This window comes from Camelus dromedarius, chromosome 12 (assembly GCF_036321535.1).
Source record: "Camelus dromedarius isolate mCamDro1 chromosome 12, mCamDro1.pat, whole genome shotgun sequence".
Lineage (NCBI taxonomy): Eukaryota > Metazoa > Chordata > Mammalia > Artiodactyla > Camelidae > Camelus > Camelus dromedarius.
In genome coordinates, this window is record NC_087447.1 from 40,106,758 (window position 1) to 40,133,356 (window position 26,599).

Genomic DNA, 26,599 nt, shown 5'->3' on the forward strand with positions numbered 1-26,599 from the left:
TCAGGTCAACCTCTTAATCACCCAACAGAGACATTTCTCAAGAAACATAGATGAGCGCTCAAAGCTCTTACTGCTTCTCCTAGGCTCTTAACTTTGTGGAAGGGGACTTAGCAGAAATGGTTAGAATTCGTGAGAGGTTTTCCATCACTGGTATTTATAGGGCACACACGCTCACCGTTTTACCACAATTGGAACAACAGGGTGGGCAGTAATGATTTGATCCAGTAATTTTGAGCAGAGTAAAGCAGGGCTGTTCCCTTCTTTTTAGTTTATATTATATTTATTAATTTGTTTATATTTATTTTAAGGGAGTACTTTTGGAGACCTTAGCACATGACCCGCTGCAAAAGGAGTAAGAGGGTAACTACTGCGCCGTGTGGTGCTGACGATATTTTATTATCACAGACTAACAATACATAGGCCGTTGGACCATCCTGTCATCAAATTATTGCCAGAAAAAAATGCATAAGTACCAGTTTTTCTAAATCAGAATAATTTGGGGGCAGATTTCCTTCCTAACTGTAACTGGTTTATGTCCAAGAACCCAGGGCACTAGATCAACTCATTCAGTTGCTCAGGTGTGCATTTTACAACTCACTCACCCAGCAGGCCCCTCGGAAGCTGCTCTTCTGTGATCCTCAAAGTGCAGGGCGTGGCCCTCCCGCATGGAAGCACCAGGGGTGCCGACCTAAATGCAGGTACTTGCCCCACCCGAGACCCATGGCACCTGAGTCTCTGAATAAGGGAACCCAAGAATCTGCCTCTTAAATAGGATCTTTAAGAACCATTGAACTAGGTGCTTTACGGGAGCACTACTGAGCACTTTCTATAGCTTCCATAACAAGGGCTCGTGTTCTATTCCACACCATCATCTCGTACACCTTGGGCATCCCAGCATGCTCTATGCTAAAGAACGCTGAGGAGGTGATAGGTTCCTCGATGAGCTGAGGTGGTCCCAGAATCTTTTCACAGATGGTAAAGTGTATATAACATACGAGTGATCATTTAAGCCATTTCTAAGTGTACAGTTCAGTGGCATTAAGTACATTCTCATTATTGTGCAACCATCACGACCATCCTTCTCCAGAACTTCTTCATCCCAACTGAAACTCTGTCCCCATCAAATAATAATCCCCATCTACGCTCTTCCCCCAGCCCCTGGTGGCCGCCTTTCTATACCTTCTGTGCCTATGACTTTGACTATCCTGGGTATCTCATAGAAGTGGAAATATAGATCACTTATCCTTTTGTGTCTGGCTTAGTTCACTTAACATGATAACTTCAAGGTTCATCCATGTTGAAGCCTATGCCACAATTTCATTCCTTTTTGAGGCTGAATAACATTCCATCGGGTGGATATAGCAAAATTTGTTTATCCATTCACCTGCTGATGGACATTTGGGTCCTTTCCCCTTTTCGGTAGTTGTGAATGCTGCTGCTGGGAGCATGGCGTACAAACCAGGAGTCTTTTTAAAGCAATATCCTGATCTTTTTCGGCATCCCCTCAGCTCACTGCTGAGCCATTTATCCAGGTGAAAATCATGATTGATGAAGCGCCGTAACATCCACAATATGCTGCCAACCCTATACTACCTGGTAAAGTGAGGGACTCACCATCACCAGCAACACAAAGCATGGTGCTTACACGGTGCCGGAGACTTCAACCCTGCAGTGTGGTCTGCTTGGCCATGATGGAAACCAGGATGGACAAAGACAAAATACACAGAAGATGGCTTGAGAGTCGTGAGCTCTATTCACTTCTCTGCCTACTTTGTGTCTCATTCTGGAATTAAACTGGACTGTCAAACAAAATGCTTTGGCCACACTGCCTTGATCTCTACACCCAACCCCGTCCTCCTGGGAGAAGTGCTCTAGCTGAGTCAGGTTTTGCTGTGGTCCCCTCACCTGCCAGCAAAGGATGCGCCTGAAACAGCCTTGGGGAAACTATGGCTGCATTTTCTGCAGAGCCATTGTTCAAGATATGATGGAATATCTCTCTCAACAGCATCGAGTTGACCTGAGCTAGAAAAGTTCCATAGGGTGAAGAATTAGGAAAAGTGGAACCTACTCTGAGACCTCCTGCACACCAATATATCTTTTCCATGTGAACAATGAGGAATAATTGTCTATTTCCATTTGAATTCTGGCCGCCAAAAAACTCAGAATGAAATTTATGATTCCATTAGAGCAGCTGTTTAGGATCATGGTCTCTGAGGTCTCTATCTCCTAACATTGGTTTTATCATTCCTACAGATAGACACACAATTTTGTGTCATGTCTTTCTTTTTTTGTTTGTTTTTTAAATTTTTTGTTGTTTTATTATTATTATTATTATTATTATTATTATTATTATTATTATTATTATTATTATTATTATTATATTATTTTAGATTCCACATGTAAATGATAACATATGGCATTTTTCTCTTTCCAGCCCACTTCAATAAGAATGTGTGTCATGTCTTTCTTGTAAGTTGCCTAAAATCCACTGGCAATTGAGGAGAGAGGAGAAATGGATGGAAGGGATGAAAGGCAGGTGGGCTTCCTATCTGTAAATGAGGGGACTGGAGCCCAGGGAGACGGACAGGCCTGCATGGGCCCAGCAGTACCCAAACAAGTGCTCAGACTCTGTCCACGGTGTGTGCTAATGTTCTCTAGACGGAACCACAGATGCTACGTAGCAAATGTGTTTTGATGACAATTTATCTGTTTTAAAAACAGCTCATGTGGGAGGTAAATCCAGAGTTTCCAGGATTCTGGCCCCAGCCCTTGTCTTCTTGTGAAACCATCAATTGTGAGAACATCTCCAGATTCAGGCGGAAGTTCTGCTGTTGGCCACCAGAGGGAAGCACAGGACAAGTGGAGCTCTGGCTCTCATGGGGCAGCTAAGGCCATTGGTCCTGACAGTGGTGAATTTATGCAGCCTGTTTCTTCTAACCCGGAGGTCACTAGTTGCTCTTGACTAAATAAAAAAACACTCAATTCAAGGCCGCTTTTATTAAAAACAAGCTGGGATACCAAAGACAACGACTTCCTGGTGTGTGGAGCTCCCAGCACTGGGCCACACCACTTACTAAGCTGTGAGCCCTTGGGAAAACACTCTGCCCATGTGCACCCCTGTAAAATGGGCTTCATGCTACTTACCTCCCGGGGTCATGTGAGGATGAAACGGGGCCATGTACGTTGAAAGTCCTGGCCAACACAGGCCTTCAGTGAAAGAACAGTTACTATAGTACACAAGCCCCAAGCACCTGTGCTGCCCCCTGGTGGCCCCAGGGAAACTGCTGTCCAGGCCTGCATGTGGTCCAACAGCCACTGAGTCCACCCCCCTTCCCTCCTGGGCTATGGAATGCCAGAGGGGCCCCTCAGGAGGTAGTCACAGAGGAGACTGCTCCAGGCAAGAGGGTCTGGGGGCCCCCTTATCGCTGCCTGTGACACACAACAGCCAGCCAGGCCCCTCTGCCACCTTCCCACTTGAGATTCCAAAGCTTCTCATGCAGAGGGAGGCTGGGCCTGGGTCCAGGTCCCTCATCCCCACTTACACTCCAGCCCCCAAAGTTCTCAACTCCACTGCCTCTGAGCCTGAGGGCCAGACCTACTGTGACCTGGTCCTTCAGGAGGAAAAACTGGCCCTGAGGGTCTCTGAGCACCTCTATCCCACTACCCCCCCCCCATCTCTCACCCAGGCAGGCTCTCTGCTCACCATGCACAGCTTCGGGCTCCCTGGGGCCCTGCAGAGAGCTTGTTCTGGTCAGGGCCTCCTTCAGGGAGCTGTGCTGGGTGAGGGGCTTGGGCAGGTGTGGGGATTCCAGCTGCTGGGGTCTCTCGTCACAGGGCTCCACACTGGAGAACTCACTGCCACCAGGATCCAACTCTGCATCGGAGCTGGAAGGAGGAAGGAGAGAGCAGGTGAGCAGGGAGGCCTGTAGTCACCCGACCTCACACTGTGCCCTGCCCATCGCTGCTGGGGCAAGGGCCCTGGGTTAGCTGCCTCCACACCTGGCACCCTGCCTGGGCTGTTATAGGCTGAACTGCGTCCCCTCAAATTCACATGAAGTCTGAACCCCTAGCACCTCAGAATGTGACTGCTTTTAGAGACAGTGATTTTTTTTAAGGTTTTTTTTTTTATTCTTATTTTTTACTGAAGTGTGGTCTATTTACAATGTTAGTTTCAGGTGTACAACAAAGTGATTCAGTTATACATATACATACTTTTTTTTCAGATACTTTTCCATTACAGCTCATCACAAGAAACTGAATATAGCCCCCTGTGCTATACAGTAGGTCCTTGTTTATTTTATATAGTCATGTGCATCTGTTAATCCCAAATTCCTAATCTATCCCTCCCCACCCCCAATCCCCCACCCGCCGTAACCAGTTTGTTTTCTATGTCCGTGAGTCTATCTCTGATTTGTACATACAGTCTGTGTCTTTTCTTTTAAGACTCCACATGTAAGCGACTTCTTATGATCTTTGTCTTTCTCTGTAGAGACAAGGTCTTTAAAGAGGTAATTAAGTCAAAATGAGGTCATTGGGGTGGGCCCTCATCCAGTATGACTGGTGTCCTTACAACTTTCCTAAGGAAATTTAGACTCAGGCACACATAGAAGGGAAATGCCACGTGCACGTGAAGATGGCCATCGACAAGCCAAGGAATGGGGTTTGGAACAGACCCTCCCCTCACAGCCCCCAGAAGGAGCCAACCTTGCTGACACTTTGGGCCTGGAACTTCCACAACTATGAGAAAATCCATCTCCGCTGTTTTCGCAGCCCAATCTGTGGTTCTCACGGCAGCCCTGGCACGTGAATGCAGGCGAGCCCAGATCAGAGCAGGTGAAAGCAGCCCCACAAGTGTGCAGTGAAGTACTCACAGAAGGCTGGTCCTCAACTGCACCCATCCCCGAGCAGGACTCCTAAGTTCTCTAGGGCAATAATGAGCTCGTCATGATGATGCTGGGTCTAAAACTTTAGGCATTTAAATACTGCTTGCCTCCCTTGGGAACAGAAGAGGGCAAGGAAAAGACTCCTAGGATGGGGGGATGTTTAACCTGGGTCTGAAACAACCATCAGGAATTCAAGTGGTAGGGAAGTGGAAGCAGATGTCCTGGGCAGTGGGGACAGGACAAGCACAGTCCTGGGGTGGGAAAGCACAAAACCTGTAGCTTGGTGCCACGTTCACGAATATATATATATATTCTGTGTGTGTGTGTGTGTGTGTGTGTGTCTCCAGCATGCTTCTTTCTGTTAGGGCACTGCTCCTGGTCCATCTGTGAGCTTCGGTGGACCGTCTGTCTAGCTGGCAAACTGCCCAAGCCTGCCAGTCACAAGAACACAAGTCCTGTTCACCGACTGGCCCTAAGGGTGGGCTTGCAATGAACCAGTTGGAGGCCTACCTTACCTTGCTATGTGGACATGAATTTATGGATGTAGGCTGAGACCCTCAGCAGCTGAGAGTCCCACACATGGGCCCCTCTGTGGACGGCTGTAAATCTGACATGCAGCGGGGCAGCAAGGGAGAGCAGCTGTTCAAGTCTCTGGCTCCAACCTTGCCGAAGTGAGGACCACCCGTGGACTTGCCAGTCAGGTGAACCAGAGTGTTTGCCTTTGTTGCCTCAACTGGTTTGAGTTGTTCTATACCCTTGACGTATTAATTCTTTGATCCTTATAGCTCCCTTGGGATGGTCCCATTTTACAGATGAGGGCATGGAGGCACAGAGAGGTCACATTGTAAGTGAGTGGAGAGAAGACTGGCCCCCAAATGCCGTCAGCCTTGCCCCACCCTTCTGGCCCCACTCCTACAGCAGCAGCAGCCTACCTGCTGTCGTCACTGGTGACCAGGACACGCACAGCCAGCACGTCCTGCCCAACCACGTCCTCCCTGGGGCTGATCCTCACTGAGGTCCACTCTGAGGGCAGGGGAGAGGCGGCTCCACCTGCCACATCCCCAGGCTCAGGCTCCGGGACACTCTTGGGCTTCTTGGGGGAAGTCGGCTCATCTGTGGAGAGAAAAGGGCCTAGGGAGACGGTGGGAATGAACAGCCTCACAGGGTGCCTGCCTCTCCTCCTCCAGAGGCCTGGGTGAACGCTCCAAGATGGACCTCATCCTCGATGCCATTGTGGGAGCCCCACCACTTAGCCCGCCAGATACCCCTGCATTGAGAGCCCACGTCTTGTGTGCAGGGCACCAATGCACACATCGTCCTGTTCAATGGCAAAGGAGGGTCTGTGATGCTCAGAAGGTCCACCCACCTCTTCACTCTGTTGTCAAAATCACAACGTCCATCAAGTTGCTAAACCCAGTGGTAAATTCTTGGTTCTCAATTTACTTGACAACCAGCAGCCTCTGACCCAGCCGATCACGCTCTTCTTCTAGAAATAGCTCTTCCCTCAGCTTTCAGAACAGCACAGGCTGGCCCCCTCCTCCCCACTGGCCATCTCCTTCTCCCTTTGTTTCTTTCACGGGTCCCCCCTTTCCCATCCTGGTCTCTTAGTGCTGGAAAGTCCCAGGACTCAGTCTTTGAACCTCTTCTCTTCTATACTCATGTCCTTGATGGTTTCATCTGGTCACATGGCTTTAAATAACTCTAGACAACAATGCCTACAGACATTTCTCTCCCCAGTCTGGCGGTTTCTCTGCATCTAGATGCACACACACCACTGCTTACTTGGCATCTCCATGTGGATGTCCAGTAGACACACCAAACTTATGCCCAGATGGAAGGTACCATCTCCACCTCTCCCCAAGCCTGCCTTCCCCACAGTCCTCCCATCTCGATAAATGGCAACTTGGCCTTTCGTTTGCTCAACTCAACACTGTAGTGGCATCCTTGACTTCTTTCGTTCTTCCACTCTTCACTCAAGCTATCGGCAAATCCTCTTGGCTCTACCTTCAAAGTATGTCAGGAATCCAGGCACCTGTCACCACCTCCTCTGCTGCCACCCTGGCCCCAGCCACCATCATCTCTTGTCCAGATTGTAGAAATGACCTTTACTGGACTCCCTGCTTTCCCTCTCGACACACCCCACCCCTCAGTCTATTCTCAACACAGCTGCCAAGTGACTGCTAAAATGTAAGTCAGATCATGCTTTCACAATCCTCCAGGACCCCTGTGACCTTGCCTCCCTGTGCTGCCGCAGCTCTCTGCTCCAACCATGTGGCCACCTTGCTGTCCCCAGGCCCTCAGCATGTCCTTGTCTCAGCCCCTGGCTCAGAGACGCTATCTCCAGAGAGCAGGGCTCACTCCCTCCCCGCCTTCAAGCCAAATGTCACCTTATCAAGGAGGCAACCCATCATCCTCCTCAAAATGCAATCTGCACCCTCAGTGCTCTCCGTTCCTCTTTATTTTTATTCATAGCATATCCCACCTTCTAACAAATGACACAATTTCCCCATTTATTTTGTTTAGTGTCTCTCTCCCATGACTAGAAGATAAGCAGTGATTTCTGCCTACTTCGTTTCTTGCTAGAATTGTATTGGGTGAAGAGTAGATGTTCACTAAATGCCTGTTGAATAAATCAATGAATAAATAAATGAGCAAGACAGGCAGCCTGAGCCCCAGTTCCCTCTTGGCCGCTGACTAGCTGGGCGACACCCTCCTCTGGTCACAGGAGGACAGATGTCCTTTCTCCTTCCTAAGGTTGACACCTCACCGGAACTTGGCCTCCCCTACCCCACCCCCTGCCCCCACCGCAAGGGTCATTATCTCCTCTTCCCTGTGTCATTAATTTCTTTGTCTACTGGATCTTTTCCATCAGTATTCACACACACTGAAGCCTCTCCCAGTTTAAGAAAACTATTTTTAATACCAGTTCCCACCCCACCCGCATCCTTCCCAGCCAGTCTTTTTGGAAGTTTGCTACACTCACGGACTCCACTTGTCCACCTCCCATCACTCACTCCTCAATCTCATAATCCCTGCTACGCCTCCACTACCCAACTGCCCCCAGCAAAGTCTCCAGAGGCCTTCTTGTTGCTAAATCCAATTCATCGGCTCTGGGGTCTCCCGGCAGCCTTTGTCCCCCAACCCCTCCCCGCCCCCGGGGACGCTTTCTCTCCCTGCCTAGCCGGCTGCTCTATCTCAGCCGTCTGGTCTTCCCGGCAGCCCTTAAGTGCTGGGTTCTTCATGCTTCCATCTGGGCCCTCCATTTTTTCACCCCACACATTCTTTCCGGGAGATGTAATTGACCTCCTATTTACCATCTGTGAAGATAACTCAAGAAATTTTGATTTTTATGTGCAATGCCTCACATTTTAAAATATTGAACAGGACAACAAAACACGCCTACAGGCAGATGCAGCCAGGGAGCTGCCGGTCTGCACCCCCGGTGCACGTGCACGCTTGCTTGTCAGTGCCTGTGTGTGGCTACGGATGGAGAGGGGGGCTTTGGGGAAGCAGGTGTTATAACTGGATGCTTGACTATGTAGCAATAATAATAGCAGCAGCTTACTTTTACCGAGTACTTTTATCAAGGATTAAATGTTTAACATGTAATAAGTCTATTAAATTTCACACCTTTTAAGAAAAGTAGTATTAGCCCCATTTTGCTGCTGAGAAAACAGGTGCACAGAGAGGTTAAGACATCAAAGGATGGGGATCAGTCTCTGAGCAGAACAGACCACAGATGGACATCACGCACGTGGCCTTATTCTGGGAGTTCAGACTGGGATATTCCTCAGTTCTTCACTCTTCCCAGTAACAGAGTTGGGTTTTTTCCCTGTGGCCCTGCAGTCCTTCCCACTGGAGTAGGTGGGGTGCTTCCCTGCCCAGCTGACCCGAGTCTTGGCTGTGAGATTTGCTTTGACTAGTGGAAATTAGTGTGTGTGACGTAAGCAGTGGCTTTCAATGACCTTGCTGCTTGGCTAATCCACTGGCTCTCCTGCTCACTGGCCCTGAGAACTCGTCCCAGATGGCCTCTGTCCCTTTGGTCTAGGTTCCTGATTGTGGGCATAAGGAACAGATCGGGAGTCAACCTATGGCCTGGCCAATCCCATGGGAGCCCAGGACACCCTTACATCTGTGGCCTGAACCAGAGCCACCCAGACAATCCACAGACCCCTGAGCAAGAAAAATAATGCTACAAGCTACTAAGATTTGGGAGGCTTGTTACACAGAATTACTGTAGCAGAGACCTGGCTCTATGCCTGGTTTGTATCTGGGTGCAGGCGTGCGCGCCTCTGAGCTGTGTGCACAGACACTTGTATAGTCAACAGAAGCTGTGAGCCCTCCTCCAACAGGCCTGTGCTGGGGATTTGTGGATAGATCATCCGTGGTCTGCCTTCAAGGGTCTCTGTCCCACAGGGGAAAGAAGGTCTGCTCACAAGTATCTGCTTTATTAGGTAGACCACAAGGAGTGAGGCCAAGGTGGGGTGGAAGGGGAGGGAGATCTGACTTCCATGCACTAAAGACTCTGGGTCTTTATTTATGGGAGAGGCGGTGCTCCAGCGGGTGGGACCTCTGGGAGCCAGAGCAGAGTGGGCAATCTGCATGGGAATGGAAAATAAGTCCACGCAGCTGGAGGGCAGGAGGGTACCGGAAGGAAACCAGTGGGAAATGATTGCACTGACATCAAACCAAGAAGGGCCTTGAATGGCAAGGTGAAGGGTGGATTTCACTCCAGGAGCACCCAGGGAAGGACTGGAAGTGGGGGCTGGCATCATCATCCACCTCCTGAAAGGTCACTCTGGTTGCAGAGTGGGAGGTGGATGGGAGGACCTATAAGGAGAAGAGAGAGAGATCACTTAGGAGGCCGCTGTGATAGCCAGAGACCCAGTGACTAAGCATGTGTGGCAGTGGTGAAGTGGGAGAGGGGGTCGAGAGCGCCTGGCAGGGGCGCGGCTGCAGGCAGAGGAGGTGAGCTGTGCCAGACCCAGGGCCCCCGTACCTTAGGGACCAGCCCAAACCTGCAAGGAACACCCCAGGTCTGCTTTCCTCCTTCCCCCTCCTGGACGGTTTTGGCTTTGCCAGCAGTGCTGAGGGATGGAACAGGCTAAGGGCTCGGGCTGGCTCCCTGGGCTTCTGGAGGGGTGGACACATGGCTGACTGAGGATCCTCAGTGGAGGGGTTGGGGGTGGTGGGCACCTGGAAGTGGAGACTTCGTGGGAAAAAAGCAGGTGCTTCCTTTCATCCCCACCAGGCCCAGGCAAGAAGTCCCCCTCCTGTTGCCCCAAGGGTACAGCTGGGTCTCAGGTTCACTGCTGCCCCCAGAGGAAAATTTCTCCACTGAAGCTTCTACTTCCAGACACTTCTTTTCATTCTCCTGAGGACTCCTGGCCACACGCACAGGTGAGCAGTGGTAGTTCTAGTGGTACTGGTACCAGTAACAGAAGTAATCTAAAGGCACTAACTAAAGAAGCACTAGCTCATCACTCAGTGCCCACACACCTGTCGAGCAGCTTGCGCTCATCTTCTCTGACATCCCCATGACCTGAAAGGATGGTATGATCACCTTCAGTGCACGCATGGGAGACCATGGAGTCGGAGAGTAGCTGAGCCAGGGCCATCCCGAGAGTGAGCTGGACCAGCCGCGGCTGGACACAGAACACCACGTCTGTGACCAACCCCAGGTAAAGGACTGCGGTGTGCTCACCTGTGCTGTCTCCCCCAGGCCCAGCTGCTCTCCTAGACTTTGCCTGAAGTTATCTGTGCTCAGAGGGAGAATTCAGGACCACAGTTGGGCCGGTGGCTGCCAAGGGAGGAGGTGCGTGGGAGTAGGGGGTGAGGACAATCCAGCCCCTCCCAGGGCAGCTGCCCCAGCCCTCCTGGAGGGAGGGAGGTCTGCTCAGAGCTGAGCATCTCAGTCTCAACCCATTGCTCTGGCCAGATACCTGCTCCCTGGTGAAAGATGAGACTCCAGAGGTGAGCCAGGCAGTGTCTGGGGAAACTCCGTCCTCACACACCACCCCCAGCAGCCAAGTCCTGAGGTCCCTCCCAGCCAGGCCCCTGATGCAGTGTCAAGGTGAGGACCCTTGCCTCGGTTCTGCTGGTGAACTTGCTCCCGTTTTCTCCCCAAATCTGCAGACTCTCCACCAGAACCTAAGAAGACAACAAAGCAATACGTTCTCCTGTGTCCTGTTATAAAACCCATTTTACAGATTAGGAACTTGAAGCTCAGAGGCATTCTCTCTTTTGTCTGAGGTCACACAGCTCCTACCTGCCAGAGACACTTTTGGCTCTAGATTTAGAAAAGCTCCCTCTGCTCTCTTGCCCACTGTTCTCTCTGAAGAAAAAAGTTTTAAAAAAGCAACGGAACTAAGTTTATCAGGATCCAGTCAGGAAAATAGAACCCAAGCTGGGGAGTTCAACAGAGGAAAGTTCATATAGTAAACTAATAATGATGGTATTGGATGGGCTGAAAAGCCGAAGAGGGATTGTGAGACAACCCAGAGAAGAGCAGGAAGCCACTGCTAGGGGGACACAGGAAGAAGCTGGTGCTGAGTCCAGAGTCCAGGGCCATGTGGTAGGGGTGGGGACCACACAGAAGACGCAGCACTGCCTGGGCTGCAGAGAGACAGGAGGAATACCCTAGCTTCTCCCTTGATCCCACCCTCTACTCTCCCACTAGTGTGTCCCAGTGGTCAATCGTAACAGGAAACCAGTCACAAAGGAGCTTGGGAAGTGGAGTTTGCAGGGGTTACACCTCTCTAATACAGAGCAGAGCAGGGGAAAGGCAAGGAGCATATCTGAGAGCAAACAGGCAAATGTCCAGGGTACTCAGCATAGTGCGGTGTACCCAGCCACAGATGGGCCCACACCCTGGCATGAGCCCTCCACTCCATCAGGACTGGAGGGCTGGGGCCATGAGGTGTCCTTCCGACGGCGTAGTGGGCCCCAAAGCAGCAAGGAAGCTGGCTTCTCTCCTTTTGTTTAGCTAACGGTGCCAGGTTGGGGGCCTTAGTCCCTGGACCTTGACTTTTCTTTCATCCTCCTTCCCCTGCACAGACAGGTACTGTGTCCAGCCAGCCCTGGGCCTCTGGCTTTGGACACACGTGCTCCCACATGCTGCCAGGAAAGGCTGTGTGCAGAATCTACCCCTAGGAGGCAAAATGGTAGCAAAATCAAAATTCCTTTCTCCCAAACAATCAAAAGGCTCTGCAGAGGTAGCAACACACAGTGTCTTACTTCTCTTACAGGTTCTCCCTCCTGATCTGTGAATCGACGCCGGCAAGCTCTTCCCAAGGCAGCTGCAGGTTCCCTAGTCTGAGGTCCAGACCAGAAGGCAGAACCTTTATTTATTCTACAAATATTTATTAAGGGTCCCCAGGGTGCCAAGCACTGCTCTATACATTGGAGTTATATGAGTGTTCAGAAGAAACAAAGACCCCTGCCCTTGAGGAGTTTACGTCCTAACAAGAAGGAAAACATAACAATACACATAGGTAATAAGCGACTTCCGTAAGATAGTTAGGAGATGATAAATGCTATGGAAAGACTGTCTGGTAGGGTTGGGGGGATCAGGAGAGCTGGGGGTACAGGCTGCAGTATTGAAGGCAGACCTCACCAGGAGGGAGACGTGGAAACAAGGACTTGAATAAAAGCAGGGCCAACCACACGGATACTGGGGAAGGGTGTTCCTGGCAGAAGGGACCACCAGCGTGAAGGCTCTAAGGCAGAGGCCACAGCGTGTGAGAGGGAAAGTAGGGGAGCAGGTCAGAGCCACACAGGACCAGAGAGCCACCTGAGTCCTCTGTATGCCTTTGGCTTCTACTTGGAGTGAGCTGGGGGAGTTTTGAGCAGAGGAGAGATCAGACTTCAGTTCTAACAGGACTACTCCAGCTGTCGTGTTGGAAATAGGTTGAGCGCAGTAAAATATAAACAGGCGACCTCAATAACGCAGGAAGAGACGGCGGGAGCTGGGGCCAGGGCGGCGGCATGGGGGTGGTAGACGTGCACAGATTCTGGCTGTACCTAGAACTCACGGATGGATTAGATGTAGGGCCAAGAAGAGCAGAGCTGAGAATGGCTCCAAGCCCTTGAGCGGAGCAGCAAGAAGGGCGGAACTGCCGTTTCCAGAGACTGCAAGGGCTGAGGGTGGAGTCTGTCTTGGGAGGATCGGGAGTCGGTGGTGGATTTTAAGCTGGAGACGCTCAGCAGACAGCTAAGTGGGGATGGCGAGCAGGCCGTGGACACAGAGCTAGAGACGGCCCCTCTGCTGAGGCTCAGACACTCACGACACCAAAACTAAAGTCCCACTAGCAGGTGGCTCGAGCTGAAGCCGGGGTGTCCAAAGGGAGGCAAGTGGTTACCTTCAAGAGAGCTGGGGGACTGGATAACTAGAGAAAAATAGATGTTGCCACCTTGTGTGAATTGAGGCCTGTTGACTTGCCAACCAGAAGATGTCCCATCAGGCACTAAGCCACCGCTGACCCAGCATGCCTCCCTTGGGGCATTTCCTGCTGTGCAAAACCAGGAAAGTGCCACTTGGAACTCAGCAAGAGCGCTTGCTGGTCTGAGTGCCATACTGGGCGTGCTCGCTGACTCTGCCTTCACAAAGCCTTCTGTCAGAGGCATTGTTAGCCGTCACTCACAGAAGGGGTTGACCATTGCCTCCACGTCCATACAAAGCGCTGGGATTGAAACTGGGTCTTCAGCCAAGTCCAGGGCCTTGCCCTGTGCCAAGGCTCTCCAGAGAGCAGCACCTGAGTCCTGGCCTGGGCCAGGTGACTGTTCCTTGACAGATGAAGTTGAGGCTCCAAGTCATCTCGAGCATCAGTGAGCTTTAATATCAGCACTGATCTCAAGGTTACCATGAGGAAGTGATGAGATAACGAGGTACCACACAGGTGCTTGGCCCCAAGGAAACTCTGGCCCTGGGGCAGGAATAGCGGCAGTCACTTCTTTTTTTTTTTTTTTAAACTTATTTAAGGAATTAAAGAAAAAGCTCTGAAAGTGAATGAGTCACAGAAATAAAGCAGAACAGCCCACCCGTATCCTCTCCCTTTGACCCACTTACTCCACTCAATATTCAGGTTGCAGGGATTTTATTTCTTTGGCTGGATTATTATTTCTGTAGGATCAGTTCCTGGGGCGGTATTATTGGGCCAAGAGGTCAGAGCCCATTTATGGATCTTAATAATTGTTGCCATATTGCTTTGCAGAAAAGATGGCCCCTTTTAACTTTTCACTCGATACTAGGGATTCGGTTCATTTTTTTCTCACAATCTACTTCAATATTTACTTATTCAGTGGGTACAGCACAATTAATTTACATTCCCCTGAAAGCCAAGTTAGAACATTTAAGGAAATGCTTGCTTTTTTAGTGTTTTCTTTTAAAATTTGCTTGAGTGTGAACTGTCTATACATTGCCTTTTTCATTTTCTATTATCATTGGGTCTTTAGTCAAATAAATATTATCTGATCACCTACATGTTCAAGGTGCCTGGTAACACCTACTTTGCAAGAACTTCCTTTCTTTCTTATATTTTCCCTGTTCTCTGAGTCAGAATTGAGCCCTCAATGGGATCCCCACTAACTCCTGTTTCTCTGCCCTCCTGTATCTTTTTGCCCATCCAAGTTACATAGGAACATTGCTTGGCTTGTTTGAGAATCACATTTCCTTTCTACATTCACTTCTGGCTTACAGAAGGCAGCATATAATCCTGCAGGAACTTTCTAATGCCATAGCAAGGAACATCTTTGCTATCACATCAAATTCAGATTTTTTTCCTCAGTCTGATTGCCTATCGAATATTTTCACTTTTGTACATTACGTTTTAAAAATATATAGAAGTCAGATCTGTGTCATGTTTTTCCTATGTAATTTTTCCATCAGAGGTTTTAATTTTAGAAAGTTATCAGTCTGTCATCTAATCAATACTTAATTCTATTTAATATTTAATTCTATTATTTACATTTTTAAAGTCTGTCATCCAGTGTTTCTGGATTAAATAATATTCTATCAAACACTTACATACACTATAATATGCAAAACAAACTCCCCCAATCAAAAAACTCACTTCCAAGAGGTATGGGAAAGCCCACTTGAACGAAGTTACTTAAGCTTCTTTACTGCAGGACTCTTCAGACTCAAACATGCTAATGAATCTTACAGATCTCCAAGGTCTAGGAGGCCTGGCGTAAAACATTTCTCAAACTTTGTGACTGTTGAACCCTTTCTTCACAAAGCACCTCTGGGAGCTAGAATTCCACTGCCACACTTTAGAAAATGTTGCTTTAACCCAACTTCAAATCAAAAAATCAAAACCAAAAAATACCATATGATATCACTCATAAGTGGAATCTAAAAAAAAAAAAAGACAAACTTATATATAAAAACTTATATATGAACTTATATATAAAACAGAAACAGATTCACAGACATAGAATACAGACTTCTGGTTGCTAGCAGGGAGTGGGGTGGGAAGGGATAAACGGGGAGTTCAAGATTTGCAGATACTGATGGGTATACACAAAATAGATAAACAAGTTTATACTGTATAGCACAGGGAAATATATTCAGTTATCTTGTAGTAGCTTATGGTGAAAAAGAATATGAAAATGAATATATGTATATTTATGTAAGGCTGAAGCACTGCTCTATACACCAGAAATTGACACAACATTGTAAACAGATTATACCTCAAAAAAAAAAAAATCAAAACCAAATTATAAGCCCCATGAGAGTGAGGACTTTAGTCTGTTTCATTCCCTGCTATATTCCCAACATACAGTAGATGCTGAGTAAATATTAGTTGAGTAAACAAATGTGTACATGTACAAACAAACAAATATGTGCATGCACCACTAAACAAAACAAATCAAGTCTAGTACAACGACACTGAGATACCTACAATCCAAGATGCAGGGAGGGGCGGGGACTTTGTGTGGTTCACTGTTGCATCCCTAGGACCTAGGACATGCCTAGGGCATGGCATGCATTCAACAAACACTTGAATCAATGAATGAATAAAGGAATGAGTCACTTGCCCAACCCAGCTCTTGACTTCAGTCCCTAACACCCTTTCTCTCAGGGAAAGGAAAGAATATCTCACCTGGGTAAGAGTACAGGCCATTGGCCACCACCCTGGGCAGCTCAGAAGGCAGCTCCAGGCAGCAGCCGGGCTCAGAGGCCCAGGGCCTCAGAAGTGTGCCTCTGGAGGTGCAAGTTCACAGCTGAGTTTTCATGTCAGCTTCAGAAGCCCAGCCACATCCAGCCTGGCAATGAGAAGCGTCCCACCCAAGGGAGGTTGAGGACCAGGTTTCTTTGACACTGTCAAGATTAGCTGAGTGAGACTCCAAATCCTTCCCCTTAAAGACAAGTGGAATTGGGCCAGAGCCTGCCATGGTGCTGTCCTCGGAGTGGCCCCGTGGGCAGAGCCTTGCAGCCTAAAGACACAATGACCTGAGTTTGGGGGGACAAGGCTGGTCTCTTAGCATCACAAATGGCTCTCCATCTGGATGAGCACACCTGCCATGTTCACTGCCATCCTGAAACCAATGACCCGTCCTTCCTCCTTACCTTTCACCCATCATTCAGCTGGACCAGCATAAAACATTCAAGAGCGACCTCTGTCACACAGGAATCTAAGTCAGCATGAGGCTCCTAAGTAAAGCTTTCCTGCAGGTCCATGGCTTAGATGTGTGCAGGAAGTGGGTGCATGCAGCTGTTAAGAGTCTGTTCCTGACAGCTGAGGTGACCCTGGCCCTCACCCAGCTATGCCCAGCACCTAGAGCAGAAAAGTACCATGAGTTTTCAAGGAAGAGCTCCCAAAGCCTGGCCCCGGAGCATTGGTGATATTTTCCAAATATTACCCCTGGGTAATATTTCCTCTTAGAGTACCCAGCGCAGCCCCAGAGAGTCCCATGTCACCACAAGTGCGCGTCCCACCAGTTTAGTGAAGGCTGGCCCCTGAAATCAACCCCTGTGTTTGGGGCTTAAGCAGCTTCCGTGGCAAAGAAGAGAGGAAACAATAAGCTTTATAAAGAACCATATTTATTTTCATTTACAGCATCAAATACCATAAATAAAGCTAAACATTGTTTGCTGTGTGCAAAATACAGGGTTCCATGTGGCACTGTACTGGCTACCAGAGGTCACAAACATGCGTGGTGATGAGATGGGGGGGCTAGCTAAGGAGGAGGCCAGGGGAGGAGGGCATTCTTTGGTTGACATTCTATAAAGGGGGGAGGCTCTGCAAGAGAAGAGAAGACAAGAGCGATGATGCCGTCCTGGCTAGGCTCTGCACCGACACAGGGAGCAATGCGGCATGCAGGGCTGTGCAGACAGGCCACGGGCCAGCATGGCTCCGGGCCGCATGCAAGACACACACCATCTGCAGCCCGAGACTGCGAGGCCTGGCCTGCAGCAGCCCCACCGGACTTTCTTGGTGTGATGTGTCTCTTTAAAAGTGCTTTGAAGATCCAGCTGCTCCAGGTAAAGAGTCAGCAGGCAAATGTGTTCTGAGCAGAGCTGTGGGGGCATTGAAATGGGCCGCTCCAGGCCTGGGCCTGACCTGAGTCAGCTCTCAAAGGCATCCCTGGCCTGTGACGATGACTGTTCTAGTTGAAGCTTCTGAATCATCTGGGGCTTTAGGAGCCAAGAGAGATCAGAAGAGCCACAGCAAAACCCTTGGAGGGAAAGTGTAGGCTGCAGGAGAGAAAAGGTTGGCTAGGAAAACTGTGATTATGTGTTCAAACACAGAGCATGGGTCAAGCTCATGAGGATGCCCAGGAGTATTTTAAAAAAAATTGTTCCCAAAGAGTCACCAATATGGTTTTGATCGATAACACCAATGATCTTTATGTTAGAACCCATTGAAGAAGATGCTCGTATGCGTGTACTTTTCCAGAGGCTGCAAGATGAAAGAGTTCTTTTCAAAGGTGAAGCGCCCTCTCTATGATACTGTCTCACAGGCAGAGTTAACCCTCCCAGGAAGGTAAGTAGCTTTATAAATGCAACGGAAAAACATGCACGCAGGCGGCGGGGCACACAGGGGAGGCGGGGCATGCACTGGTGTGGACCGGGCAACCGGCTCAGAGGTACCAAATCAGAATCAGCTTTCGAGCTGAACACCCCCCACCCCCAATGCCGTTCACCAACCATGCCACCGAATAAGTCCATCAGTATGCAAGACACTCACAGTTAGCACAACCAAGGCTGCGGCGGGAGGATGGAGTGCAGAAAGCGGGTTAGCAGTTAGCACCACTCTCTGGAAATTGGCAAGAAAATCAGTCACCTCAGAGCAGAAGTGTGTCAGCCAAGAAGTGGGTGTAGCACTGGAAGGCTGAAACGAACTGACGGCCACAGTGTAAGGTTGGAAAGAGAGAGACAGAAAAGAGAATTTAGTCGGGGGAACAAGGAAAACGACGGACAGCACGAGAAGGTACAGGAGTTGAAAACAAGGCAACCGTTAAAAAAAGAGAAACTTCCCCGGACAAGATACCGCTTGGTTAGGACAGACGAACCTTCCTGGCAGTGCCCATCCCCTTGTCTGCAAGGGTGGACAGGTGCAGTTGACCAAGGCCAATTCTCCCTTGCCCCCCATATCCTCGCTGCCCCAATTTTTACTCTAGGGTCTCATATTCATTCTTGAATATGTTGTGGAGGCTTAGAGGCAGCCATCCCCAGGATCCACCTGGGTGTCCTGGCGCTGCCCCACCAGGAAGGTTCAAAGTCTCAGAACATATAAACATCTCAGGCTTCTGACAGGCACACCCTGTCTCACCAGAGTAATTCAAACCAGTCTCCTTATGGCCAGAAGCGACATTCTCTGAGATTCCTACTCTGGCTTCATGGAGCATCCCACAAAGCATCTCATCCCGCCCTGAGCTGACAGTAATAACAATGACACAGTTGTGCTTGTGTTCACATGGTGACTTTCAAGAATCAAACATAAAATGAATCAAGGGCTCCTCCACCATGTAGAACATTAAAATACCAGCAAAATTTTGGAAAAACACAATGCAGGTCACAGGACTGAGAACAGTTCCAACAAGGACAGAGGCACCAGTTCCCATGGACATGGCCACAGCCAAGCCCCTGATTTACCCAAGGACTTAGGGAAGTGTTTATAGAAATGCCTTCCCCCTTCTTCCCACCCTAGAGAAACGTGGCATCACAAAGCCCTCTGGAGCTCTGGCTCCTAACCCACCAGGCTCCATCCTTATTTACTCCAGAGGATCTCTCTAGAGGAACAAGACATAGTGCCGTCTCTAGCCCAGCAACCCTAGCTACACTGAACACAACTGAAGGCCTTTCTCTGTCAGCCATCTCCCTTGTTCAGCTAGACGCAGCAGCAGTGCGTGTCCCAGCAGAGTGGAGTGGGGAGAGCTGTGGCCTCCTCCAGATGCCCAGGGTGAAGAATGCAGGTGGGCCCAAGGCCTGTTTTGCCCTTAATAGGGTATCTTTCTGTTGCATGAGTCAATAAAAGCTTCCACTCCCAGCCTCTCCTGCCAATCAAGACACGGGGGAGCTTCCCCCCGGAGGTCAGACACATTCCTCTGCTAGGACAGCGTGAAAATAAACGGTTTCTGACTGCTGGACCAAATATGTATGGCAGTGGAGCGGCTAAGAAGCCAGGGTGTCTGCAAGCCATGCTCACAGGGCAGGCCACGCTTCCCAGAAATAATACCCTGAGGTGGGAATAAACGCCCTCGCTCCTGAAAGACGTGATGTAAGAGGGCAGTGTCTTCCTTCAGCCTGACCACTGTGGACCCTGAGTGGCCTTGGTTTGGCCTGCAGGGCCTCAGAGTGAGGGCTTAACATGCCACAGGCTGACGTAACTCCTCTATAGCATTGCATCAGTTTTGCGGAGCTCTGCATGGTCAGGAGCCAAAGGGCTTTCGTTGCAGTGCTCATTAGTGGGAAGGGAAAATGTATGTTTGCAGCAATCTGTTTGAAACCCTGTGGTTCTACGTCATTTGGCTGTGATTTGGTATGGAGGGGGGAGCCTGTAAGCTACTATTTTATATCAAAACAAGGGAGTAAAGGAGTCCTCCCCCCTCTGGAAGGACAGACGACAGGCAACTTACACGCTGCCACGTGCTTTTGTAGCTTTAATTCTCTTTTGTCCTTTCTATCCTTTTCTCCTCAATTATTATGCTTTCATATTGCAAAAAAATTGCTCCTTGTTGACAAGTGGCACCTGGCCACATAAATCAAAAGGCACTGGTCAGGAGGTGGCACCTTTGCTTTGGTTTCTATAAAAGCCCAAATCTTTCACACTGCAGGCAGTGGCTTTTACAACTGACCGCAACGTGGAAGGGGTGTCTAATACCAGTTATAAACGTCAAACCCGTGTCTAGAAAAACTGACACCCATAGGGAAAAAATGCTCTCTCTTGGTGTATTAAAAGTTAAAAATTGAAATGTAAACCTAGAAATATGGCTCACTTTGGTACAAAAGTACAAAGCTATTTAAAAAAAAAAACAAAAACCAAAAACACATCCTTCATGTCGTGCCAGCCCCAGCACCCCGAGCAGACGTTCACCACGGCCTGGCCAGGTGCGGGGGGCCGACGGGAAACTCTTTGGCCTCGAGCTAATTGGTTAAAGAGCGCGGGGCTCCCCGGCCAGCGCCTGCGCTGACTACACAGATCGCCATCTACGCGGGAAATGTTACGGCACTTGGCAGCTGAGCTTCAGTGCAGCTTGACCGGGAAGCATCTGAGCAGCCAGTTGCGGATGCTCTCGAGGGACTCCTCGGACTCCCGGTACATGGAAGCCAGGACCTCGGAGAACACCCAGAGAAGAGGCAGCCCGAGGCTCAGGAGCTCGTACGTGTAGCGGTAGTTGTAAGCATTGTCCCTGATATGCAGGCTGGCTGCGCGCAGGAGTCCCTGAATCCAGTTAAGCAGCCTCCGGGGAAGGTGGAACAGGCCCCACGGCAGCCTGAGAGGCCAGCTTAGCGCCTTCCTAAAGAAGGAATTGGTGATACCTGGGGGGCTGCCTTCCGGTGTGCCGATGGCCACGGCGGCGCAAGAACTTTCCGCAGGAGGGTCTCGACGAGGGGCTTCTTGCTCTTTCCACACCCCGTCCTCCTGAGAAAGGGATCGGGGTGAGGGAATTTAGTCCATGATATTCTCACAGAGGGCTCCTCAACGAAGCAGAGGAAGAACGCCAATAAACAGAGAACTTGGCAGACTGCCACTTGCAACCAGCCCCTCTCTCCAGAATCTCAGCCCCTGTGCTCTGCTGAAGCAGGGCTGGACACTGGCAGTGACCTTCCTGGGGAGCAAAGTGACCACAGGGCTCACAAGCCTTCAAAGCATACGTGCCCTTTGACTCAGCAACGCCATTTCTAATGATCAACCCTCGCAATTTCAAATAGGATAAAGATGTGGGTACAAAGACATTTACTGTAAAAATATTAAAAAATGTAAATGTCCAACAATATAGGATGCAAGTAAATTATTAACCGTCTTTTACAGGCATCAAAAACTAGTCTCCAAAAGAATTTTTAATGTTATGGGAAACTGTTCTTAATATACTGTTAGTTTAAAAAAAAGTCTATAAAACTGTAGGGGGGAGGGTATAGCTTAAGTGGTAGAGCACGCGCTTAGCATACACAAGGTCCTGGGTTCAATCCCCAGTACCAACTCTAAAAATAAATAAATAAATAAACCTATTTAAAAAAAAAAAAAACTGTAAAGATAGAATTCCAACTGGGTTAATATACAGTGGACCCTTGAACAATTTAGATTTGAACTGCATGGGTCCACTTACATGCAGTTTATTTTTCAACAGTAAATACTGCAGTCCTACCCGATCTGTGGTTGGTTGAATCTACCGATGCGGGGAAATGCCAGTACAGAAGGCTGTGTATAAGTTATACATGGGTTTTCAACCCCATGGAGAGTCAGAGTCCCTAACCCCCAAGTTGTCCAGGGATCAACTGTATTCACATAGGAGAAAGTCTACAATAAAATGTTTCAAAATGTTAACTATGATTTCCTCAGGATGGGGGATAATGGGTGATTTAATTTTCCTTCTTTATACACTTTCATTTATTTACCCATTTTTCTACACTGAGCCTATATTACTTGTGTAAACAGAAAAAAAGCTGAAGTGTGGGTAGGTAATGATCAAGCAGTAGAGGAGGTATTGGCTAAGAGCTGCCGGGGGGCACTATCACAAGCCGTCCACAAATCCAATGGCTCAGTCACTCTGCTGACATCCAAGAGCCTGGGGAAAGGACTTGGAAACCACAGACGGTTGGCCCTGTACCGGGCACCCCTGCTAACAGGGCCCTGTGGACATGAGGTGCACAGCTTTCACATGGCTAAGCACACAGTCCCATCCTTGGCACGTGGGAAAGCTCTTCTGGGCTTCTCATGAGAATCAGTGCAGCCACTCCCCTGGGAGCTGACATCTGGAGTAGGTGACACCCCAGAGGCCAGCTGAGCAGACTGAGGCAGAGGGACCCTCCGTGCAAGGGAGTAGAGCCCTCATCACCTGAGTCTCAATCCCTCCAAAGCCAGAAATGCCCTAACTTGCAGAATCCTCAAAAACATTCTCCTTTCAGAAGCCTCCCATTGCACCACTGCTTTCAAGACAAAACGTACCTCTTTTTGTTGCTTCAGCTCTGCCCGTCTCTTCCGTTGCTGACTATTGCTTTTACAGTGAATGAAATGAGGCTTGCAGAAAAACTTGCCTGTAAAAAGAAACACACACAAACAGACACACACAGGTTTTCCCCCTGTAAACCAGAGCCACAACAGAACATAAACCAAGTCCCCGTCACCATCTAGGTCAGAAAACGCCACTAATGGAAACAAGCCCAGGAAGGCACAAACTTGGAAAATGGTTTCTGTCACCTGCCTTAAAGAAGTGGCACTGAGAGGAGGCAGAAGGACCCTTTGCTGCCTCAGAGGCAGGTTGTAGCAACAGAGGGGCTCCCGGGGCTGGGGCAGCAACCCTCAGATAATCCCCAAACCAAACAGAGGCCACGTCTCTTCCTAAGGCCAGCTTCCAGACAGCAAAATGGACAGCCTTGCCTAGCAACCCTGGTTCTAGTTCCTCTTCTTTCTGGGACCCATGGGGTGTGAGGTTGGGAAAGACACAGAACAGATGGTGGCACTGAGGGGTAGAAAAACCAAGGCAAGGCACACACTGGGCCACTGGCCACTGCCCAGGACCACTGGGAACCTCCCAGAGAAGTCTTCTTTGCTCACTGTTACAAGGACAAAGACAGTGATGGGAATGATAAGAATAGGGAAATTCTGTGTAGGACTCAATACACCAGACACTATGCCAAATGCTCCCCATGAATTAACTTACCCACCCTCACAACGACCTTATGAGCTGGTATTACTGCCCTCATTTTTTTTTTTTTATAGATGAGGAAACTGAGGGACCAAGAGGTTAGGTAACAGGCCCAAGGTCGAATGGCTAGTAAGTGGATTACATAGTCTGGATTTGAACCCAGGCAGTTAGTTTGAGGGAATGGGATCACAGGTGCTGAAATTATATGACAGTGCAAAGCTCAAGTGCTGAACATTAGACAATCCCTCACTCCAGTGAGTGCAGTACCAGGGGGCATGTGACAGTTATGGCCATTTTTACAGTACATACTTTATACATAATGACATTGACATCCCATCACTTATCGAGCCTCCACTCATGTCAGGAGTGGTGCCGAGCGTGTGACACAGGTTATCGGGTTTGATTTTCTCAACCACACAGGGGCGATAGAAGGAGGTGAGACCAAGTAAGAAAGCACATGTAAAACACTCAGCGCATGGGAGGTGCCCCCAGTGCTAGTGCACCCCCGGTGCTGACAGCTCCCTTTCCCTCAGGACCCCTGCCCGCCCCAGGCCACCTCTCTCTTTAGCAGGGGATTTCCGTTCCCCGAACAGCTTTCCTGATGACACCATTACTCCCTGGGAAGGGCTGGGTGTCCCAGAGCCTCCAGAGGGACAGGAGCCCAGGCCAGAGCTGAGTGCTGTCCTGGCCCCTGAGGGGTTACCTTCATCACCGTCGAAGGCGTAGGCGGCCAGGCGCAAGGTGGTGGCGCAGACACTGCAGCGGAAGCACTCCCGGTGGAAGAAATGGCCCTCCGCGCTCAGCCGCTCCATCACGTACACCCGCTTCTTACAGAAGTAGCAGGTGTCGCTGCCACCCAGGTTCAGAGGAAACACCTTCCGTACAGATTCCTGGGGGGCACAGAGCGTGGGAAGAGAAGAGCAGCACATTATGTTGTCCAACGCGAGGCTAGGCTTTTGGAAATGCCGACCTGAATCACGGGGACCTCACAGGCTCTGCGTTGCTTTTATCACCACAGGCGTTGCAGCAAAGAGCGAGGGTGGGAAGATACAGACCCCAGCCCTGTGGGGGCAGCTGTTAATTGTACTCCCAGGCAGCCTGGCCTCTCTGGTTTCTGGGTGGGAGTGACATCTCCTGGTCTGATGGAGTGGACATCCCTCACAAAGATGCCTGCCCAGGGATGCTCTCTCCAGGATTCTGACCCAGGGGTTAAGTGTTGCCTGGGTCTAGAATGAGGTCACTGAAAGAATGTTTTCTACATCTCTGTCCCCCTGCGGTGACATAGGTCATGTGAGGAATGTCTGCGGCATCAAAACTGTTCAAGAGAACAGTAGAAGGGGAGAAGGCTGTGTCCTGCAACCCGCCAGGCTGCCAGTCAAATTCCTAAATGCAAGGGTGGAGGGCGAGGGCTGGGGCACACCTGGGTGGTTCCAGGGGAACGTGCCCAAAGGAAACCAAGAGAATTGTCAACTCAAATCACTGGTGAGGGCAGTGAGCCGTGTCACTTGGAGAAGGGGAAAATTCAGAGGAAAGGGGGGGTTTTCCTCCATCACTTAATTCTCAATCCAATCCAGACTGGACACTAAACACTGACAATAAGGGATGCCCAATTATTTGGATGGCCTCACCTGGCCTTTTCCACTGAGTTCTCCAGAGCCTCAGGCAGCAGGGAAAATGCTCTACTTTGTGAAATGACCCACAATGGGGCTGAGTCTTGTCTATAAGTAAACATAGCCTCCTGCTAACCTCTGCTCTGACCCAGCCCATTCTCAGCCCCTTTTTTCCCATGAGAAGGGGGGCCAGGCCATCCTCTCCGCATCCCGTGCACCCTCCCTGGAGGCCAGAGCTGGTGTCTGAGGGTGAAGGCTGAGGGGTGTATGTCCTTACCAGGTCTGGAGAGGCGGCCTGAGTCTTAGGTCTGTGATCATTCATGTACAGATTGACCAGAACTTCAGCTGCAGCCCCTATTCCGCTGGACACTTTCCCTACCGTCAGCTACCCAACAGCAGAGATAGAGGAGACAGAGACAAAGGTAGAGGCCAGTTAGCACCGAGAAGGAAAACACGAACAAGCTGGATGTGGAAGAGGGTTCCACACCCACGTGCAAACAGCACTCAACGTCCTGGGAGAGGCATAACCAGCCTGGAGCAGGCAGCGGGCACTCTGCAGATGGAGAAAAGAGAGAAACGGAGCCCTGCGGCCCCAATTGAGCAGCGTGACTCAGAGCCACAGCGGGCGGGGTACGATGTCTTCAGGAGTTCAGGTTGCTTGGTTCACAGAGAGGGGATCGAATCCTAGAGGAAGGAATCTGTCCAAGGCCACTTTGCAAATAAGCACAAGATCCAGGACTCTGCTCAGGTCTCCTGAGCCCCAGCCCGTGTGCCTTCACACTCAGGAACCAAGCCCTCACAGACAGCTGCACGGCAGCTGCCGTCCCAGAGTCCCCTCCTCTCTGGAAGGCTGAGCTGCTGCTTAGTGAGCACTGGGGCCCCCAGACCTGGAGGGCTAGGACCCCACTCCACCACTAACCGGTTCTGAGACCAGGCACAAAGCTCTCAACTCCTGAGCTCAGTGTCCTCATTCAGTGAAATGAGGATAAACAGTGCCTGCCTCACAGAGCTGTGGCCAAAACTAAGTGGGAGAACTACTGTCTGAGCACCTGGCACTGGGCAGGGCTGGGTCAAGATGAACTTGACTCCTCCCTCCCTTCTTCCTTTGAATTCAGCAGCCCCAGCCTGCCTTGTAGCTCCTGGGTCCTAGCGAGCAATGGCTATGTCTGACCTGAGTCCCATCAGGTCAGGACTGCAGATCACCTTGCCAACAAAAACAGCGACTAGAATGGGAGTGAATGCTGGTCCCCACTGGGCAGGTGGAGGGAGCAGGACCAGGAGCTCCAGGCAGCAGTGCCCAGAGGCCTCAGAGCTGGTGCCAGGCAAGTCAGCTCCACGCTGGCCCTGGGGATCACAGCCTGGTGGCCTGTGGGTGCCTGTGCTCCAGAGGGCATGATGGTTCATGCCTACCTGCATCCCCAGCAACACATCACAGAGCTGGGGAAGGGGTGGGAGCTGACAGCCCACACAGACGTGGCACAATCACACATACACCCCTGGGCAAACCCCAACTTGCTCCCCCTTCTCCCACCACCTAGGAAAGGCCAGCCTGGAGACACTGCAGTCTCCACTGCAGGACAGACATGTACAGTCTGAGGTTTTCTCTGTAAGCGCTGTTCCTCATCCCAAGACCCTGGAGGGAGGGAGGCTCCAGATCTCCCCTGCCTCTGCATCGAGCTTCCGGAAGATACAGCCACAGAGAGCCGTGATTTAGGCTCAAGGCCCTCGGACGCAGGCTTTTAGCTCTCTTGATGGCAAGTTCACAGTGACTTGTATGCGAAGGAAGGCCCT

The 26,599-nt window shown here is 50.0% G+C and overlaps 1 protein-coding gene across 6 annotated transcripts in view; it reads right to left on the minus strand.

Moving 5' to 3' along the window:
• MICAL2 (microtubule associated monooxygenase, calponin and LIM domain containing 2) overlaps positions 1–26,599 on the minus strand; it is a 213,397-nt gene that overhangs the window by 61,321 nt on the left and 125,477 nt on the right. Inside the window, exons 22-27 of one of the 6 annotated variants that reach the window (XM_031460007.2) lie at positions 25,086–25,193; positions 23,902–24,088; positions 22,499–22,587; positions 20,872–20,974; positions 5,816–5,996; positions 3,704–3,885 (exon numbers count right to left, since the gene is read on the minus strand). In XM_031460007.2, coding sequence (XP_031315867.2) covers positions 3,704–3,885; positions 5,816–5,996; positions 20,872–20,974; positions 22,499–22,587; positions 23,902–24,088; positions 25,086–25,193 — 850 coding nt within the window. Of the gene's footprint in view, positions 1–3,703; positions 3,886–5,815; positions 5,997–10,717; positions 11,034–16,912; positions 20,975–22,498; positions 22,588–23,901; positions 24,089–25,085; positions 25,194–26,599 lie in introns of those variants that run through there. The other 5 variants (XM_031460012.2, XM_031460010.2, XR_004139260.2 and 2 more) reach the window with 5 other exon arrangements.